Below are 21418 nucleotides of genomic sequence, written 5' to 3' on the forward strand. Positions count from 1 at the left end.
GGCATACACTGTCAGATAACGCTGGGCATACACTGTCAGATAAAGGTGGCCATACACTGTCAGATAACGCTGGGCATACACTGTCAGATAACGCTGGGCATACACTGTCAGATAACGCTGGGCATACACTGTCAGATAACGCTGGCCATACACTGTCAGATAAAGGTGGCCATACACTGTCAGATAACGCTGGGCATACACTGTCAGATAAAGGTGGCCATACACTGTCCGATAAAGGTGGCCATACACTGTCCGATAAAGGTGGCCATACACTGTCCGATAACGGTGGCCATACACTGTCCGATAACGGTGGCCATACACTGTCCGATAACGCTGGGCATACACTGTCAGATAACGCTGGGCATACACTGTCAGATAAAGGCGGCCATACACTGTCAGATAAAGGCGGCCATACACTGTCAGATAAAGGCGGCCATACACTGTCAGATAACGCTGGGCATACACTGTCAGATAACGCTGGGCATACACTGTCAGATAACGCTGGGCATACACTGTCAGATAAAGGTGGCCATACACGGTCAGATAACGCTGGGCATACACTATACAATCATCTGATTGTTTATGCGGACGACCGATCCAAAACAGCAATAGGTCAGGCACGCCCAATCATCCAGCCTACCTGTCCGATGCAATATTTTCTAATATTAAAGTCGGATGCATCGGGCACTGTATATACTGCCGCTGGCGACCGACGGTCATTTCCCCAATTCCTTCACTGGGGAGGAACGAGGAAATGTCTCCTCCCCGTGGGAGGAGCACAGATATTGTGGCCCATACACTGGGAACTATCTCACAGTGGGACAGATGTATGAAGCCTGGAGAATGGATAAAGCAGTGATAAGTGCAAGGTGATAACGCACCAGCCAGTCAGCTCCTGTCATTTATCAAATCCATTGTCTGGTGCGTTCTCACCTTCCATTTATCACTTCTTTATAATAAGAATAATAATTTTATTTATATAGCGCTCTTTCTCCAATAGGATTCAAGGCACTTATCCCTTCTCCAGGTTAATACATCTGTCCCAGTGTATGGCCATGATATCTGCTGGGTGACAGGCCGCCACATACAATGCCTGTCAGTCTGACAAGCCTTTTACCTGGCCGTGTATGCCCAGCTTAGGTCACCATCAGCCAGACAGACCAATTATCTGACCTTGCCATACACGGTTGATATTTGGCCTGTCTGTCTGTGGCGAGTATATCCACTGACAACTCTGAGCCCACAGTATGATTTAGCAGCTAAAATAAATATTTTGGGCCTACTTCATGTTTGTACCCACATGCAATTGCGATTTTATAGGCTACAGAACTTAATGTTAGTAAGGGAAGCTGCCGCCCAAACATGAAAACACATTCGCAGCCTATACACAAAAACAAGGATCAAGGTTAAGGGTTGGCCTATGGCTAAGCAGACTGGACACAGCAGTAGTGACGCAGACGCCATGTCTTCGCAGCTAACCATAGATACATGACCCGAAAAGGGCCATGACACATCTGCGGTTCTCCCCGATAACACGTACAAATGATCACTTCCCGTCAAACACTTCTTCATGAAATACTCATACTGAGTGGAAAGGCAGCGGCACCTTGACGCATGCGCAGTATGATCGCAGCACATGCACAGTCTGCCGATAATCGCTCCATGGCGTGAACATCGGCCACTGCTTACAAACATCAGTTAGGCCCTTTGTGCCAAACAGTAGAAGCACCCTTGGTCACACCAACAAGTTGTTAAGACCCCTCCCCATGAATGTCCCCCTTCCAAAAGGAAGAGAATTTCAATGCTAAAGGACAAGCTGGAACAAGGCCTACAGAGCAGTAGAGTTCATACTGGAGAAAATGATGCGCATCTCTGAAACAATCAGTAGCGTGCTAATATTTTCTTTTCTTCAGCTTTGAGATGCAATAGCTTCTAAAAATGTATGTAGTCTCTTGCCATGTTTTTGTTGACCGATTTATTTATGGCTCCCATATTTAGAGAGCATAAGGACGCCCACGGGACCAGCTAAGTACTTAACAAATGCCCTACATGTCAAAGTTCTACAAGAATATTACTTCTAGGGAAATCAGATTTATGACACACATCCAATGAGCGGGACAAAACTTGGCTGCTGTGTGAAAACAAGGTTACATGGGAGTCCTAGCTCTTCCGGAGAATTTACCAATCTTGTGGAATAATATTTTACCATAGGAAACAAAATGATAAAGCACCCACATTCAACATTCCACAGGGTATCCAGATTTACGTGAACACAGATGGAGTAGTCTTTATTGAATCATTTAGACAGGCCAGTTCAATCAGTACCGATTAGATTGTTATCCCACATTTCTCACTGAGGTGAATGAGATGCATTGTGGTGCACCAGATTTGGAACTAAAGTGAACTCCATCTGCAGTATAAGCCTTTTTATACTGATTGACAGGGTTGCCTGCATTCTCTGCTCTGCCTTCTATCATCGTAACCGAGTGACTGCTTAGTGGACCTGATTCAGATGTGGATGGAGAGTCTATCACTGCTGCTTACATAGAAGCAGCAGTGATAGCACTAATATGGTAAAGCAACAGGGGGCGGGGCTTGGATCGGCATGGAGTAGCTGTGTGCAGCCCTAGCTCTCCACTAATATCCTGAGATCCCATCCGTTTTGCCCCAGCCCGTGGATCCTGCTCCCTACCAGCTGGCCCCTGAATGTGTGCTGCCTCTGCTGCTGCTCTCACAACTCCGGTGAGCGGCGCGGTTCTGCAGCTGCGGACCCTCCAGCGTGACGCCCGGCTCCCTGCCTCTCTGCCGGCCGCCGCTGGAGCTCCAGGAGCGGCGCGTGACGGCGCGTCCGGCGGTGTCTGTGCGCTGGTCCTCTGGCTGGGGGGCTGCAGAGGAGGAGGCCCTACCTTCTGCTGGGTCCGGTGGGGTACATGTCCTGAGCCCCACTGCGGTAACGCTGGAGACCGGGTGCGGGTGAAAAAGCCCGCTAAAAACCGCCATTTTCAGTCCTGCTGCTCCCTCTCCCCCTGTGGTGCTGTGCTGTGGCTACCATTCTGTCTCCCTCCTGGGCTTAATACTTATTTACAGGGCTATACAAGGACAGTGCCCTTTACGTTTGGATTGACTATATTTAACTGAAGCCTGCTGCCCTACATTAGCTGCCTGTTACCCTGCAGCAATTTATACAACACACACCTGCTTCCTGACTACTTGCAGTGTGCCCACATACCGGTTTGTTATCTTGTTGTGCCATCTCTGCCCGGCCCGGGCAGCCCTGACCCCTGTGCTGAACCTATATTGCTGGGGAACTTTTTTTTGCTGTAATATCCCTAAGGTTCTGCCTTCCCATCCAGTGATACAATGGTGAGGGGGGGACAGAGTGCGGCTAACGCTGCTGCGAAATTGGAGAAATTTGCCAGACCACAGCAGACATCTACTTCGGCAAAGCGGGGTGATGCCGGCCCATCCTCGCCAGCGGCCGAGGTGGACACCTCCGACCCTGATGAGCAGGTGCATTATACCCAGCAAATACTGCAGGCGATCTCTGCGTCCAAACAGAGGGTCACGGACCGGATTGGGCAAGTACAAATGGATGTTTCCCTGTTGCGGCAGGATATGCAGAAAATCCGAGAACGTGTGGGTGAAACTGAACATCGAATATCGGCTTTGGAGGATGCTGCCCCACCCTTACAGTTGAAAGTGGCGGACCTGTCCACCCAAATGACATCTATGCAGGCTAAAATGTCAGATATAGAAGGGAGACTGCGGCGCAACAACGTTCGGTTTGTTGGCCTCCCTGAGAGAGCGGAGGGCACCTCCCCAGAGTCATTTCTTGAAGGTTGGCTTATTGATCTCTTTGGCAAGGAAGCATTTACCTCTCAATTTGCGGTGGAGCGGGCGCACAGGCTCCCGCCTAGGCCGCCGGGGGCCCCGACTAGAACATTTATTGCACGCTTCCTGCACTTTAAAGGACCGTGACGCTGTGCTCCGTCTGGCCCGGACGCAGGGCCCTATCCAACTAGATGGACATAATATATCCGTATTTCCTGATTTTGTCCTGGAGGTGCAAAAGAACCGATCTCAATTTCTTCATGTCAAGCGTCAGCTCCGGGACCGCAATATACAGTATTCTATGCTGTTTCCAGCCAAGTTGCGGGTGGTGTTTAACAACATCACTCATTTTTTTACATCTCCTCAGGATGCTGGTGCATGGCTGGAACGACAACCTCGTTCTCCTCGATGATATGTTATTGCTCAGATGTTGATTTAATTCTTCTTCTACTGCTGTTTCCACCTATCAGATGCATATTCCTGTTAGTCTGAATGCAATGTGGGGATATGTGCAGTGTGGGGTGTAGAGGAGCGGGGCAGACTCATGTTACTGTTAGCTGTGCATCGCTCTGATATAGCGGTGCTGGTCAGCCTCACGTTACTCTATTGCTATCTGATGTTTTGTAATGGGGCATGTGCTTAGCTATGTTTTTTTCAGGGTTGGGGTACTACTTCTCCCTACACGATGTGGAGAGCTCTTGCCGAAGATAGTGTAGGGGCATTTCCTTGGACTTTTTTGGTTAGGCCCCTATCCCTTAGTCTGGTTACTTAGTGGGAGTTATGGGAGCCAGGTATGCCTTAAGTTCGCGAGGTGATACAGGGTGGGTGTGGGGGGGGGGGGGGGGGGGTTAGTTTGCTTTTTTCTAAGCCATCATTTTTTAGTTCTTTTTAGTTCTGTGCGTACTTTGCTGTGATACGTTACTTCTATATGATACTGCTCTGTTTTCCTTTGTCTCCTGGGACGTAGGGGGACTGGTTGCTCCTGTCCCTATTTACTGTTTGCTCAGCCTTGCTATGCTGCGTTGCCAGGTTTTGATGTATGTCTCTCTGTTCTATCCTGTCGCCCCTTTCTGTGATTTCTATGTCTGCTGTCTCTGAGGGGCTCCGTCTGCTCAGCTGGAATGTTCGGGGACTGAACGAAAAAATTAAAAGATCACTAGTCCTGACTCAGGTTAAAAATACCAGGCGGACATAATTTGTCTCTCTGAAACTCATTTGCATGGAGGTAGGGTGTTGGCGCTTAAGAAACCATGGTTTAGTCACGTGTATCATTCCACCTTCTCTAGTAATGCCAGGGGCGTTTCTGTATTGATTAGAAAATCCGTACAATTTCACTTGGACGAGTGCGAAACTGACCAATATGGCAAATACGTCTTCTTACGAGCCCATATTAATAGCAGATTGTTTCATATATTAGCCGTCTATGTCCCCCCACCATATAACAATGAGGTTCTCCGTCACGCTGCCCGTTTTATGGCCCGGTCCCCTGCTACCCCTGTAATATGTTTAGGGGATTTTAACAATGTTATGGATAGTGTCTTGGACAGATGGAGGGAATCAGTTACTTCTCCCCCTCCCTTGGCGTCCCCTACTCCGTTCGCGAGACTGGTGGGGGAGCTGGGGCTGGTGGATGTATGGAGATGTCGTAATCCTACAGCTAATCATTTCTCCTGTCATTCCGCTACCCATCATGCTTTCTCTCGTATCGATTTGGTTTTAGTTTCTCCTGGTTTGTCCCCTGATGTGCTGGCAGTGGAGTATCTCCCTAGGGGTATATCGGATAGCTCACCGCACGTCCCTGGATCACTCTCCTGTCTCAGTTACAGTTAATGTTGGTTGGGAGCGGGGTGCGAAAATGTGGAAACTTAATCCCTTTTGGCTAACTTTACTGGGGGAGGGTGCAGATCTGATTGCCGCTTGGGAGGGGTTCCAGGTAGACAATTTACTATACAGTGATCTGCCGCTGAAACATGATGCTTTTAAAGCGTTTCTGCGAGGCTCCTTTATAAAACGGATCACTGAAGTTAAAGCGTTTAGTAAGAGGGAGGAGGTGCGGTTGGAGTCTCTGTGCCGGCAGCTGGAATCTCAATATCTAATTACACATTTGCGGTCTGATGAGCTGTTGTGGAGGAGCGCGCAGAGCGAGTGGTCGGATTGTTTATTTGAGAAGTCCAGGCGTAGACTCCTTTTTGCGGGACATGAGCAGTATTTTCGGGCGGAGATGAATGGCAGTTACTTGGCCTTTCTGGCCCGGTCCGAATCCCCTACAACTGTAATTCAATGTGTGAAAAATTCTGCTGGCCAAATGTGTTATTCTGGCTCAACGGAGACGTTCCGTAGTTATTATTCCTTGCTATATACCTCCCGAGCCAGTTACTCTGGTGATCAGCTTAGGGATTTTTTGGCTCAGCTAACCTTGCCGTGTCTGTCCCGGGAGGACTCTGGGGCCCTGGATGCACCTATTACGCTGGAGGAAGTGGAGGCTGCGATCCTGTCTCTCCCGGCGTCTAAGGCACCGGGATCCGATGGACTTCCGGGTGAAGTCTATAAAAAAATACAGTAAATTTTTTGCCCCCTATCTCTGACAATTGTTTGACTTACTTTTAGAAGGCGGGACTCTCCCGCGCTCTATGGCCAAGGCCAATATAATTGTCCTGTTGAAACCAGTGAAGGACCCCCTGCTCCCCGAGTCTTACCGGCCCATTTCCCTCCTCAATACAGATGTCAAGATACTGGCAAAAATCTTGGCATCTCGATTGAATTTGGTAATCACAACAATAATTCACCCGGACCAGACTGGCTTTATGCCGGGTAAGTCCACTGCCCAAAATTTACATAGATTGTTCGGTCATCTGCAGAGAAGTGATTTGGTGGGGTCGGACGCGGTGGTGGTGTCTCTTGACGCGGCCAAAGCGTTTGATTCCGTGGAATGGAAGTATCTGTGGGGAGTGCTGGAGAAATTTGCTTTTGGCCCTCGATTTATTAGGTTTATCCAGTTGTTGTATTCCTTGCCTGTGGCATGTGTGACGGCCAATGGTTTCACGTCTGAGATTTTTGCGTTGGGGAGGGGCACTCGGCAGGGTTGCCCCCTATCTCCTGCGCTGTTTGCAATTGCCGTGGAACCGTTGGCCGGCCTGTTACGCACTAATGGCAGGGTTAGGGGTGTTGAGGTTGGGGGTCACGTGGATGTAGTGGCGCTGTACGCAGATGACATGCTTCTTTTCTTGCAGGACTCTGAGGACTCCTTACAAGCTGTGTTACAGGTAGTGGAGAATTTTGGTATCTTTTCCGGTCTGCTAATTAACTAGGATAAGTCCCACATTTTTCCCAATTCTGGTCTTCTCCCTGAAAATACACGGGGGGCGCATCCTTTGCAATGGACATTGCTGTTCAAGTATTTAGGCATCTGGATTACTCCTATGGCACGTAGCTATGTGGCCCAAAACATCGACCCCATTTTAGCAACATTTAAAGAGAAGGCTCATAGCTGGAGAAAATTACCGCCGTCTGTCCTGGGTCGGGTTAACTTATTTAAAATGGTGATGCAGCCAAAATTCCTTTATGCCCTACACAACTCTCCAGTCTACCTCCCCAAGAAGATCTTTACTGTTATTGAGGGCATTCTGTCCTCATTTATATGGGGTGGCAGGCCGGCGCGGGTCTCTATCAGGACACTATGCAGATCTCAGCTTTCCGGTGGGGCAAATCTTCCTGATCTCAGACTATACTACGTAGCGGCACAGCTGTCCCATCTGAGTGAATGGATTGGGGATTCTCTGGGCACAACAATGGGGGGGGGTTTCTGGCTGAGCGGGCGGAGTGCTCTCCTGCTTTCTCCCTTTTTCCTCTTCAGCTTCTCCTCTCTGGTCTCTCAGCTTCTGGTTTGCCTCCCCTGTTACGTCAAGCCTTGCTTATCTGGCGCTATGCGCACACTTTATATGACTGGGGGGGACACGATACCTGTACTCCATTGTGGTTCAATAGTGCATACCCTGAGCTATATGAGATGTAATTAGATAATATATGGATTACTAGAGGAGTTATAGTATTGAATCAACTATACCATAATGGAGTGCTAAAATCATTTCAGCAATTGAGAATCGAATTTGACATACCTAACACTGCTTTGTTCCGATATTTTCGGCTTAGGCATGCTGAACAGACCCAGTTCCCCCACGGCCCACCACTGATTGTTGACTCACTCGTTAGGACGATACTTACTTCTCTGAGCCAAAGGGGGAAAATATCTACCATATATGCTGCTTTGAATGATAGAAGCTACCCCGATCTACTAAATAATCTTCGTGCTAAATGGGAGACTGATTTGGGACCTTTGTCCCATGAGCAGTGGCTCCAAATTATGGGTTCCCTTAAATACACTACGCCATGTATAAGATATACGCAAGTTTTTTTATATATTCTGCACAGGGTGTATCGTACCCCAGTCACTATGCAGAGGGATGGTCTTAGAGAAGATTCTAACTGCCCCAGGTGCCAGGCTGCCGATGCCAGATTCTGGCACCTGCTTTGGGATTGCCCTGAGATTTCCCTTTTCTGGCGTAAAGTGTGGAGTGATGTGACCATGACTGCTCCGTCCCTCCCTACCTTAGATCCTGGTATATGCCTATTTGGATTAGATCTCGAGGAAACGCACTCTCTGTTTTAATGTACAAATATGTCCTGTGTCTCACTACGCTGGCAAAGGTTGTTATCGCTAGGGTCTGGTTCTCGGCTGATGTACCTAGGGTGGAGCAGTGGAGGGCGTTGGTGAACGAGTTAATTCGTCATGAGAGACATATGTATAAGATACGGGGTTCCACCTCTCAATTTACGGAGAGGTGGGATCGCTGGTGTAGCACATGGCTGGGCGGGTCGGTATTGAGCACTTTAGCGACATTCTTGATAATATTGATATTCTTTGTCGTGGATATATGTGTGAAAGGAATCAACACGCACACTGAAACGTGAACTGAAAATGTCTGTTTATTGATGGCAATTGTTACAGTTAATTTTACTGTTGTTGTTTTGTTCTGTTTATGTGATGCAAAATTCAATAAAAATCACTTGATTTTAAAAAAAAAGCAACAGGGGGCGTCACGCCTCCTGCTTGCTTTAGTGATCCGAGCTGCATTCTATTACACAGCATCGGATCATCATTGGGTCACGCAAGCCGGTCGCCGCAGCTACTACAAAGAGGCCTGGTAATCTCCGCTTTCAGACTGAGAGGCTGCCCAGTCCCTCCTCAGCGACAAAGCGCATCCGTTTTGGGAAATGGAGGCAGTCACCTCCCCCTCTCACCCCCAAGCGAGCATCATATGGTCAGTGCGACAGATGTTGCAGACCCGTTAATGCACAAGCACAGCACGGGTCCGGCACATGCACAAAGTACGGACCATCTGTACTCTTCAGCATGTACCGTATTAGCACCTGATCAGGCCCATTGACAACCCCTACTTTATCTGGACAAGTCTCAGGAGTCACATTGATGAGAACTTTGTGCAAATGTGTAGCAACAACTAGCCCTTATGCAGTAAGGCTACAGAAAGAGCAATCGACTGATGACAAACACTCTGGCTCCTAGTAACAGATTTATTGGTTACATTTCATAAGCCAAACTGAACTTACTTTAAGGATCTCATTGAAGCCATAGTCAGAGTTCATCAACGCTTCCCGCTCCAAGTCAAGAATACCACATGCGACGAGAAGGTGGAAGTTGGGGCAAGGAAGCCCGGTCCACAGCACCTTGATTGGAATACATAGAGCAGAACGTTTCTCTGCATGTTTATTATAAATTTAAAACGTATGAGCGCACAAATATTCAAAAGTGGTTAATTAGGCTGCTGGTTTGGTAAATAAAATATATTTTTATTAAAAGAACAGCAAACTAAATAAACATTCATAGATATAAAAACATCATGCTGGAAATCGCAGAATAATTAGTATCATACTTATAATCACTGCATGAAATTCAATAGATACCCCCGCATTAGCCAATTGGACTTATAATTAATTTAAAGCATGCATGCTTAATTGGTTAGCTGGTTAGTTAGTTGGACCAGTAATCAGTCCCAGTATACAGTCCTGGTTGTTAGTAACTGTTAATCCCTCCAGGGATTTTGTTATATTGATGTTAATAATTAGTTTGGTTAGATAGACAGAAATGTCCCTGGGTATATATGTCAACACAGTCCTTTTAAGATAGTGAAACTTTCTTCTGGTGATATTTCTGTGCCAGTTTATTCCATATAATGTAATATTGAGAGATTTACATAACCACTCAACCCAATCGTGGACACCAATACCGCCGCAGAGTGGAGGGTAAGCAGTGCCCCTATGAGTGCCACGATGGGTTACTAAGTGGTTATGTAAATCTCTCAATATTACATTATATGGAATAAACTGGCACAGAAATATCACCAGAAGAAAGTTTCACTATCTTAAAAGGACTGTGTTGACATATATACCCAGGGACATTTCTGTCTATCTAACCAAACTAATTATTAACATCAATATAACAAAATCCCTGGAGGGATTAACAGTTACTAACAACCAGGACTGTATACTGGGACTGATTACTGGTCCAACTAACTAACCAGCTAACCAATTAAGCATGCATGCTTTAAATTAATTATAAGTCCAATTGGCTAATGCGGGGGTATCTATTGAATTTCATGCAGTGATTATAAGTATGATACTAATTATTCTGCGATTTCCAGCATGATGTTTTTATATCTATGAATGTTTATTTAGTTTGCTGTTCTTTTAATAAAAATATATTTTATTTACCAAACCAGCAGCCTAATTAACCACTTTTGAATATTTGTGCGCTCATACGTTTTAAATTTGTGTATAGGGACAGTTCCCTTTGTTCAGGAGGACTTCCAGATCCTCCTTGTGTGAGCTGCAATTACTATTTAAATTTGATAGTACAAACTTAGCGCCTAATATATATTATTTAATGTTTATTATAACAGATATTTCAGGATAAAATTTGGCATCCTAGTTGATGTCTGGAGATTTTCACACCGAGCATCTGATATGTGGGCAGCTTGAAGCTGTTCAAAGCGATACTCACAGCACAGCAAAAGGGAATTATTCATTTAACAATAATCTGCAGGCGCCAACAGCACCAAAGACCAGAAGCTCTTATACTAATCAATAACCAATCCAAGCCCTTCATCTAGTTATAACCTAAATGCTTCAAGTGGGTGATCTTACAAAACGGTGGTGATTGGGGCCTTCTGCAGACATGAGACACTGGAGTGTAGAAGGCGGCTATTTTATTACATACTGATGTACATCTATGGATGATTTTCTCCTAAGAGATAGCCTTTGATTTCCAATATGCATGCATTGTAAGGGGTACTTCAGCAGCATGGCTTTATCAATGTCTACTAGCTCTCCTCCTTTGTCCCTGCTCACTGACTCCTCGTTCTGTGACGCTGATTTATCAAGCAGTGAAAAGAGTGGAGAAACAGACCAGAGGAGAATTTATCAAGTACATTCTATAAAATTATCAGTAGATGTTGAATGGTTGCTATGGCCAACCTCTATACTGGTCCTTTTCTCCACCTCATCAACCCCTGTGTCACCTAGGTCTGCCAGACCCTCCCCTATAAATCATAAATGCTCACAAACAGGGCTCTCTTTGCTCGTGTATTTGTCCTTTCCTTACCTACACCATCATCTCCTCCCAATTGCAATTAGTGGCTCAAAACACGTCTGCTGTGCCCATTAACTGGGGCATAAGACCAGTCAGCAATGATCTGGTGATAGGGACTGCATCTGCATACATGTGTAGTTATTGACAGCCAGGTATATTATATATATTTTGTTATGTTTGTATTGTACTTTTGTATGCTCTTTGTATGGTGCTGCAAACACTTGTGGAATCTTATAATGGATAATAAAAAGTGTAAGGAATTGATGAGGGCATGCATACATCAGGGAATACCAGTACAAGGGCATGAACATTCCAAATATGACACCATGCAATGGACTTCATCTTGTGAGAAAGCCACGCACTATGGGGGTCCTTCAGACCCGATCGCTCGCTGCAGTTTGAGAGGCTGCCAGTCCCTCCTCAGCGTCAAAGCGCATCCGTTTTGGGAAATGGAGGCCTGGTAATCTCCGTCCTCAGACTGAGAGGCTGCCCAGTCCCTCCTCAGCGTCAAAGCGCATCTGTTTTGGGAAATGGAGGCCTGGTAATCTCCGTCCTCAGACTGAGAGGCTGCCCAGTCCCTCCTCAGCGACAAAGCACATCCGTTTTAGGAAATGGAGGCAGTCACCTCCCCCCTCTCACCCCCAAGCGGGCGGGCTAGCCCTGTGCTGGGCGCCCCTTGTTTGAGTTTACGATCGTAGCTGTGCTAAACTTAGCACAGCTACGATCAACTTGGAATGACCCCCATATATACACCCTTGCCAGATGCTATTGAAAGCATTATTATCAGTAAGTTTCCCCTGGTATGGGAACTCTAGAGCAGACGTATTCCTGTTGTGTACTTAGACTGTCCGTGAGCACCGCGGAGGCAGACCTTTTACGAGCCGTACAAATATGCAGCCTATCAGAGCACTGTGCCACAGGTTCCTAGTGAATTGATTGGCTGCATTCACATACATGCTGACACCCAGATCTGTAGCTGTTACAGGAAAAATGACTTCCGTCCATTCATTGCCACTCACCTCCCACAGGAGAAGTATATCATTAAAGGAAAACTCCCGTTTAAACCAGATGAGCAGCCATCGGAAGCAGCAGCTTAGGTTCCCGGATTCTTTGGAATCTAAGGAGAAATTTGAAAAAATAACCATTTACAAAATGTTTACAGCGAAGAAGGATCTTTCCCTTTTTTGGAAGAAGAGTACCGCATTCAATATAGCAGTATAAAGGCCCATCATTTAAAAGAATAAGCAGTGGCATGTTATATCTTGGGTAATTCTGGAATTCCGTGGCATGCTACCCAATATCACATGTATTTTAAATGCACAGTACCTTTAAAATGTGAAGGGTTACAGCACATCATTGCACTTTACGGCCATTTTTAAATACTTCCCTAAGGCATGTGGGTCAAAGTGCTTTCATTTCCTCAAGTTCTACAGGACAGGAATTTACTCGCTACGCCTCATTTCCTCCATGATTCATGAAGCCAGCAGACAGCAACAATATAAAGTGGAATTAAACAGCCAGTAACAAAGTACTAGTTAACTTTTATTTTGCTATAGTTGTCACTGAAATCATCAGGCTGGGAACTGCTCCAGAAGGCCAAGTGTCTGCAGTGACCAGTATGGGGACACACATGCAGCTGGTCGTTACATGGACAAGGAGGGGGCAGCAGAAGTTAAGATATGAGGCTGAAAGCCCCTGCCATGCATGTGCCCTAGGCTTTCTATTTTATATGCGATACCCAGATGATGTAAACAGATCGCCTTTCCCTTTTCAGTCTGAACGATGTTCTGTGTACAGCATTCTCTAGGCCAGGGACTAAATAAAATCTTTATCAAGTGAATACAAGTAGAAACCAATTATGTCTTGTAAAGCCAGACTCTACTAGAACAACCTATTAGAATTGTCCCTGTCTATGATTAAAACCCTTTGGGTGGTATTCAGTATTCCGGTTGTTGGGATCCCGGCGCTCAGTATGCCGGCATACCGACAACTATTCTCCCTCTTGGGGGTCCACGACCCCCCCTGGAGGGAGAATACGCGCCACCGCGCCCAAGAGGGGCTCATTTGCGCACGCCCAGCTCCTGGCAGTCGGATCCTGACCGCCGACATAACATATTACACCCAAACCCTTTAAGGCTAAAGATGTTCGCACATTTCAGGAAAGATGAGTCATGCTCAAATAGAAAAAAAAAAAATCACAATTCTGCACCCGATTGAATACCAAAAATATATAAATCTCACACCTCCGGGTAAAAAGCCCATTGGGAGATTTTTGGTAAACTTTGCTCTAAATAGATATGCCCCTGTATCCAGTGTGTACATTCCTATTTAGATGTGCTAAATTTACCACATCTACAATCAGGTCTGAATTACCCCCTTAGTCTGTTGTAGCAAGACATCTTCCTGGTCTACAAGACACAAAATGAGAAAAAAAAGCAGGAAAGATTGCCTATTCACTCTTTTACTGAACTAGAGGTGCATAAAATACGTATACAAGTACAGATTTCTAAGCAAACAATAAACAAATCTAAAATACCAAGGAAATCGCAGAGTACAGGGTCCAGGACACGCAGTAGGAGGTTGAGCTGTGCCAGCTGTTTCTTCATGCTCTCCTGACTTTCCTCAAAGTTATGGTGCTGTAATGCAGGAGAAACAAATCAATGCATTGATCACAGGTCGTCCGCTGTAAACACTGTGCGCTTTGATTGGTTGAAGCAGCTGCCAGCAAAATATTAAGCATGTCTCGTTGCTCACCCAGGATACCATATGGATTAAATCACCCATCCTCTTTTATAAATGAGTGTGACTGGAAAATAAGAATTTACTTACCGGTAATTCTATTTCTCGTAGTCCGTAGTGGATGCTGGGGACTCCGTAAGGACCATGGGGAATAGCGGGCTCCGCAGGAGACTGGGCACTCTAAAGAAAGATTTAGTACTATCTGGTGTGCACTGGCTCCTCCCTCTATGCCCCTCCTCCAGACCTCAGTTAGAGAAACTGTGCCCGGAAGAGCTGACATTACAAGGAAAGGATTTTGGAATCCCGGGTAAGACTCATACCAGCCACACCAATCACACCGTATAACTTGTGATAAACTTACCCAGTTAACAGTATGAATAACCAACAGAGCATCAACCAATGGATGCCAACATAACATAACCCTTTATTAAGCAATAACTATATACACGTATTGCAGAAAGTCCGCACTTGGGACGGGCGCCCAGCATCCACTACGGACTACGAGAAATAGAATTACCGGTAAGTAAATTCTTATTTTCTCTAACGTCCTAGTGGATGCTGGGGACTCCGTAAGGACCATGGGGATTATACCAAAGCTCCCAAACGGACGGGAGAGTGCGGATGACTCCTCAGCCAGGGTATCAAACTTGTAGAACTTTGCAAATGTGTTTGAACCCGACCAAGTAGCAGCTCGGCAAAGCTGTAATGCCGAGACGCCTCGGGCAGCCGCCCAAGAAGAGCCCACCTTCCTTGTGGAATGGGCTTTTACTGATTTTGGATGCGGCAATCCAGCCGCAGAATGAGCCTGCTGAATCGTGTTACAGAACCAGCGAGCAATGGTTTGCTTTGAAGCAGGAGCACCCAGCTTGTTGGATGCATACAGGATAAACAGCGAGTCAGTCTTCCTGACTCCAGCCGTCCTGGCAACATAGATCTTCAAAGCCCTGACTACATCAAGCAACTTGGAATCCTCCAAGTCACGAGTAGCCGCAGGCACCACAATGGGTTGGTTCAGATGAAAAGAGGACACTACCTTTGGCAGAAACTGCGGACGAGTTCGCAATTCTGCCCTGTCCATATGGAAAACCAGATAGGGGCTTTTACATGACAAAGCCGCCAAGTCTGACACACGCCTAGCTGAGGCTAGGGCCAACAGCATGACCACTTTCCACGTGAGATACTTTAGCTCCACCGTCTTAAGTGGCTCAAACCAGTGGGATTTCAGGAAAGCCAAGATCACGTTAACATCCCAAGGTGCCACTGGTGACACAAAAGGAGGCTGAATATGCAGCACTCCCTTAACAAACGTCTGAACCTCAGGCAGTGAAGCCAGTTCTCTTTAAAAGAAAATGGATAGGGCCGAAATCTGGACCTTTATGGACCCTAATTTTAGGCCCATAGTCACACCTGACTGTAGGAAGTGCAGGAATCGACCCAGCTGGAATTCCTCTGTAGGGGCCTTCCTGGCCTCACACCAAGCAACATATTTTCGCCATATACGGTAATAATGTTTTGCTGTCACGTCCTTCCTAGCCTTTATCAGCGTAGGAATAACTGCTTCCGGAATGCCCTTTTCTGCTAGGATCCGGTGTTCAACCGCCATGCCGTCAAACGCAGCCGCGGTAAGTCTTGGAACAGACAGGGCCCTTGTTGTAACAGGTCCTGTCTGAGAGGCAGAGGCCATGGGTCCTCTGTGAGCATTTCTTGCAATTCCGGGTACCAAGTCCTTCTTGGTCAATCCGGAACAATGAGTATTGTTCTCACTCCTCTTTTTCTTACAATTCTCAGCACCTTTGGTATGAGAGGAAGAGGAGGAAACACGTAGACCGACTGGAACACCCACGGTGTTACTAGTGCGTCCACAGCTATCGCCTGAGGGTCCCTTGACCTGGCGCAATATCTTTTTAGCTTTTTGTTGAGACGGGACGCCATCATGTCCACCTGTGGCAGTTCCCATCGATTTGCAATCTGCGTGAAGACTTCTTGATGAAGTCCCCACTCTCCCGGGTGGAGGTCGTGTCTGCTGAGGAAGTCTGCTTCCCAGTTGTCCACTCCCGGAATGAACACTGCTGACAGTGCTAGTACGGGATTCTCCGCCCACCGAAGAATCCTGGTGGCTTCTGCCATTGCCACCCTGCTTCTTGTGCCGCCCTGGCGGTTTACATGGGCCACTGCCGTGATGTTGTCTGACTGAATCAGCACTGGTTGGTTTCGAAGCAGAGACTCCGCTTGACTCAGGGCGTTGTATATGGCCCTTAGTTCCAGGATATTGATGTGCAGACAAGTCTCCTGACTTGACCACAACCCTTGGAAGTTTCTTCCTTGAGCGACTGCCCCCCACCCTCGGAGGCTTGCATCCGTGGTCACCAGGACCCAGTCCTGTATGCCGAATCTGCGGCCCTCGAGGAGGTGAGCACCTTGTAGCCACCACAGAAGAGACACCCTGGCCCTGGGGGACAGGGTGATCATCCGATGCATCTGAAGATGCGATCCGGACCACTTGTCTAGCAGATCCCACTGAAAGATCCTCGCATGGAACCTGCCGAAGGGAATGGCTTCGTATGACGCCACCATCTTTCCCAGGACTCGCGTGCAGCGATGCACCGACACCTGTTTTGGCTTTAGGAGGTCTCTGACCAGAGTCACGAGCTCCTGAGCCTTCTCCTCCGGGAGAAACACCTTCTTCTGGTCTGTGTCCAGAATCATGCCCAGGAAGGGCAGACACGTAGCAGGAATCAGCTGCGACTTTGGAATGTTCAGAATCCAGCCGTGCTGACGCAACACTTCCTGAGAGTGTGCTACGCTGATCAGCAACTGCTCCCTGGACCTCGCCTTTATGAGGAGATCGTCCAAGTATGGGATAATTGTAACCCCTTGCTTCCGAAGGAGCACCATCATTTCCGCCATCACTTTGGTAAAAACTCTCGGTGCCGTGGACAGGCCAAACGGCAACGTCTGGAATTGGTAATGACAGTCCCGTACCACAAACCTGAGGTACTCCTGATGAGGCGGATAAATGGGGATGTGCAAGTAAGCATCCTTGATGTCCAGAGACACCATAAAATCCCCTTCCTCCAAGCTTGCAATGACCGCTCTGAGCGATTCCATTTTGAACTTGAATTTCTTCAGATTAATGTTCAGGGATTTTAAATTTAAAATGGGTCTGACCGAACCGTCCGGTTTCGGTACCACAAACATAGTGGAATAGTAGCCCCTTTCCCCTTTGAAGGGGGGGGACCTCTACCACCACCTGCTGGAGAAAAAGTTTGTGAATTGCCTCCAACACCATCTCCCTTTCCATGGGGGAAGTTGGTAAGGCCGATTTTAGGTAACAGTGAGGGGGCATCACCTCGAATTCCAGCCTGTATCCCTGAGACACAATTTGTATAGCCCAAGGATCCACCTGTGAGCGAACCCACTGGTGGCTGAAAAGTCGGAGACGCGCCCCCACCGCTCCTGGCTCCGCCTGTGGAGCCCGAGCGTCATGCAGTGGATTTAATGGAAGCCGGGGAAGACTTTTGTTCCTGGGAACTAACTGCATGGTGCAGCTTTTTTCCTCTACCCCTGCCTCTGGCAAGAAAGGACGCACCTCTGACCTTCTGGCTCCTCTGAGAACGAAAGGACTGCATTTGGTAATACGGTGCTTTCTTAGGTTGTGGAGGGACATGAGGCAAGAAATTTGACTTCCCAGCCGTAGCTGTGGAAACTAGGTCCGAGAGACTGTCCCCAAACAATTCCTCACCCTTATAAGGTAAAACCTCCATGTGTTTTTTAGAGTCGGTATCCCCTGTCCATTGCCGAGTCCATAAGACCCTTCTGGCAGAAATGGACATTGCGTTAACTCTAGAGCCCAGCAGGCAAATGTCCCTCTGGGCATCCCGCATATATAGGACCGCGTCCTTGATATGTGCCAGGGTCAGTAGAACAGTGCCCCTGTCCAGGGTATCTAACTCCTCAGACAGAGAATCCGTCCATGCAGCTACCGCACTACACATCCAGGCCGAAGCAATTGCTTGTATAAACCGACTTCAGGATAGCTTCCTGCTTTCTATCCGCAGGATCCTTTAGGGCGGCCGTATCCGGAGACGGCAGGGTCACCTTCTTGGACAAGCGTGTCAACGCCTTGTCTACCCTAGGGGAGGATTCCCAGCGTAACCTGTCCGTTGGCGGGAAAGGATACGCCATAAGTAATCTCTTGGAAACTATCACCTTCCTGTCAGGGGAATCCCACGCTTTTTTACATAATTAATTTAATTCATGTGAAGGGGGAAAAGTCACTTCATGCTTTTTCTCCCCATACATATAAATCCTCTTGTCAGGGACAGGATTTTCCTCAGAAAATAAGAATTTACTTACCGATAATTCTATTTCTCGTAGTCCGTAGTGGATTCTGGGGACTCCGTAAGGACCATGGGGAATAGCGGCTCCGCAGGAGACTGGGCACAAAAGTAAAGCTTTAGAACTACCTGGTGTGCACTGGCTCCTCCCCCTATGACCCTCCTCCAAGCCTCAGTTAGGATACTGTGCCCGGACGAGCGTACACAATAAGGAAGGATTTTGAATCCCGGGTAAGACTCATACCAGCCACACCAATCACACCGCACAACTCGTGATCTAAACCCAGTTAACAGCATGATAACAGAGGAGCCTCTAGAAAAGATGGCTCACTACAGCAATAACCCGATTTTTTTGGTAACAATAACTATGTACCAGTATTGCAGACAATCCGCACTTGGGATGGGCGTCCAGCATCCACTACGGACTACGAGAAATAGAATTATCGGTAAGTAAATTCTTATTTTCTCTAACGTCCTAAGTGGATGCTGGGGACTCCGTAAGGACCATGGGGATTATAACCAAAGCTCCCAAACGGGCGGGAGAGTGCGGATGACTCTGCAGCACCAAATGAGAGAACTCCAGGTCCTCCTCAGCCAGGGTATCAATTTTGTAGAATTTTACAAACGTATTTGCTCCTGACCAAGTAGCTGCTCGGCAAAGTTGTAAAGCCGAGACCCCTCGGGCAGCCGCCCAAGATGAGCCCATCTTCCTTGTGGAGTGGGCATTTACAGATTTTTGTCTGTGGCAGGCCTGCCACAGAATGTGCAAGCTGAATTGTACTACAAATCCAACGAGCAATAGTCTGCTTAGAAGCAGGAGCACCCAGCTTGTTGGGTGCATACAGGATAAACAGCGAGTCAGATTTTCTGACTCCAGCCGTCCTGGAAATATATATTTTCAGGGCCCTGACAACGTCTAGCAACTTGGAGTCCTCCAAGTCCCTAGTAGCCGCAGGCACCACAATAGGTTGGTTCAGGTGAAACGCTGAAAACCACCTTAGGGAGAAACTGAGGACGAGTCCTCAATTCCGCCCTGTCCGAATGGAAAATCAGATAAGGGCTTTTACAGGATAAAGCCGCCAATTCTGACACGCGCCTGGCCCAGGCCAGGGCCAACAGCATGACCACTTTCCATGTGAGATATTTTAACTCCACAGATTTAAGTGGTTCAAACCAATGTGACTTTTTGGAACCCAAAACCTACATTGAGATCCCAAGGTGCCACTGGAGGCACAAAAGGAGGCTGTATATGCAGTACCCCTTTTACAACGTCTGAACTTCAGGGACTGAAGCTAGTTCTTTTTGGAAGAAAATGGACAGGGCCGAAATTTGAACCTTAATGGACCCCAATTTCAGGCCCATAGACACTCCTGTTTGCAGGAAATGTAGGAATCGACCCAGTTGAATTTCCTCCGTCGGGCCTTACTGGCCTCGCACCACGCAACATATTTTCGCCAAATGCGGTGATAATGTTTTGCGGTTACATCCTTCCTGGCTTTGATCAGGATAGGGATGACTTCATCCGGAATGCCTTTTTTTTTCAGGATCCGGCGTTCAACCGCCATGCCGTCAAACGCAGCCGCGGTAAGTCTTGGAACAGACGGGGTCCTTGCTGGAGCAGGTCCCTTCTTAGAGGTAGAGGCCACGGATCCTCCGTGAGCATCTCTTGAAGTTCCGGTTACCAAGTCCTTCTTGGCCAATCCGGAGCCACGAATATAGTGCTTACTCCTCTCCATCTTATCAATCTCAGTACCTTGGGTATGAGAGGCAGATGAGGGAACACACACACTGACTGGTACACCCACGGTGTTACCAGAGCGTCTACAGCTATTGCCTGAGGGTCCCTTGACCTGGCGCAATACCTGTCGAGTTTTTCCCAACGGTTTATAATCATGTGGAAGACTTCTGGGTGAAGTCCCCACTCTCCCGGGTGGAGGTGGTGTCTGCTGAGGAAGTCTGCTTCCCAGTTGTCCACTCCCGGAATTGCTGACAGTGCTATCACATGATTTTCCGCCCAGCGAAGAATCCTTGCAATTTCTGCCATTGCCCTCCTGCTTCTTGTGCCACCCTGTCTGTTTACGTGGGTGACTGCCGTGATGTTGTCCGACTGGATCAACACCGGCTGACCTTGAAGCAGAGGTCTTGCTAAGCTTAGAGCATTGTAAATGGCCCTTAGCTTCAGGATATTTATGTGAAGTGATGTCTCCAGGCTTGACCATAAGCCCTGGAAATTCCTTCCCTGTGTGACTGCTCCCCAGCCTCGCAGGCTGGCATCCGTGGTCACCAGGACCCAGTCCTGAATGCCGAATCTGCGGCCCTCTAGAAGATGAGCACTCTGCAACCACCACAGGAGGGACACCCTTGTTCTTGGTGACAGGGTTATCCGCTGATGCATCTGAAGATGCGACCCGGACCATTTGTCCAGCAGGTCCCACTGGAAAGTTCTTGCGTGGAATCTGCCGAATGGGATTGCTTCGTAGGAAGCCACCATTTTACCCAGAACCCTTGTGCATTGATGCACTGAGACTTGGCTCGGTTTTAGGAGGTTCCTGACTAGCTCGGATAACTCCCTGGCTTTCTCCTCCGGGAGAAACACCTTTTTCTGGACTGTGTCCAGGATCATCCCTAGGAACAGAAGACGAGTCGTCGGAACCAGCTGCGATTTTGGAATATTGAGAATCCAATCGTGCTGCCGCAACACTACCTGAGATAGTGCTACACCGACCTCCAACTGTTCCCTGGATCTTACCCTTATCAGGGAATCGTCCAAGTAAGGGATAACTAAAATTCCCTTCCTTCGAAGGAATATCATAATTTCGGCCATTACCTTGGTAAAGAACCGGGGTGC

The 21418-nt window shown here is 47.6% G+C and overlaps 1 protein-coding gene across 3 annotated transcripts in view; it reads right to left on the reverse strand.

Moving 5' to 3' along the window:
• The window catches only part of TBC1D17 (TBC1 domain family member 17), a 125835-nt gene that overhangs the window by 10859 nt on the left and 93558 nt on the right, over nt 1-21418 (reverse strand). For all 3 annotated transcript variants that reach the window (XM_063942546.1, XM_063942545.1, XM_063942547.1), the window contains exons 13-15: nt 14031-14130; nt 12514-12611; nt 9457-9573 (exon numbers count right to left, since the gene is read on the reverse strand). In XM_063942546.1, the coding sequence (XP_063798616.1) occupies nt 9457-9573; nt 12514-12611; nt 14031-14130 (315 nt within the window). The remainder of the gene's footprint in view (nt 1-9456; nt 9574-12513; nt 12612-14030; nt 14131-21418) is intronic.

This window comes from Pseudophryne corroboree, chromosome 10 (genome assembly GCF_028390025.1).
Source record: "Pseudophryne corroboree isolate aPseCor3 chromosome 10, aPseCor3.hap2, whole genome shotgun sequence".
Taxonomy (NCBI): Eukaryota; Metazoa; Chordata; class Amphibia; order Anura; family Myobatrachidae; genus Pseudophryne; species Pseudophryne corroboree.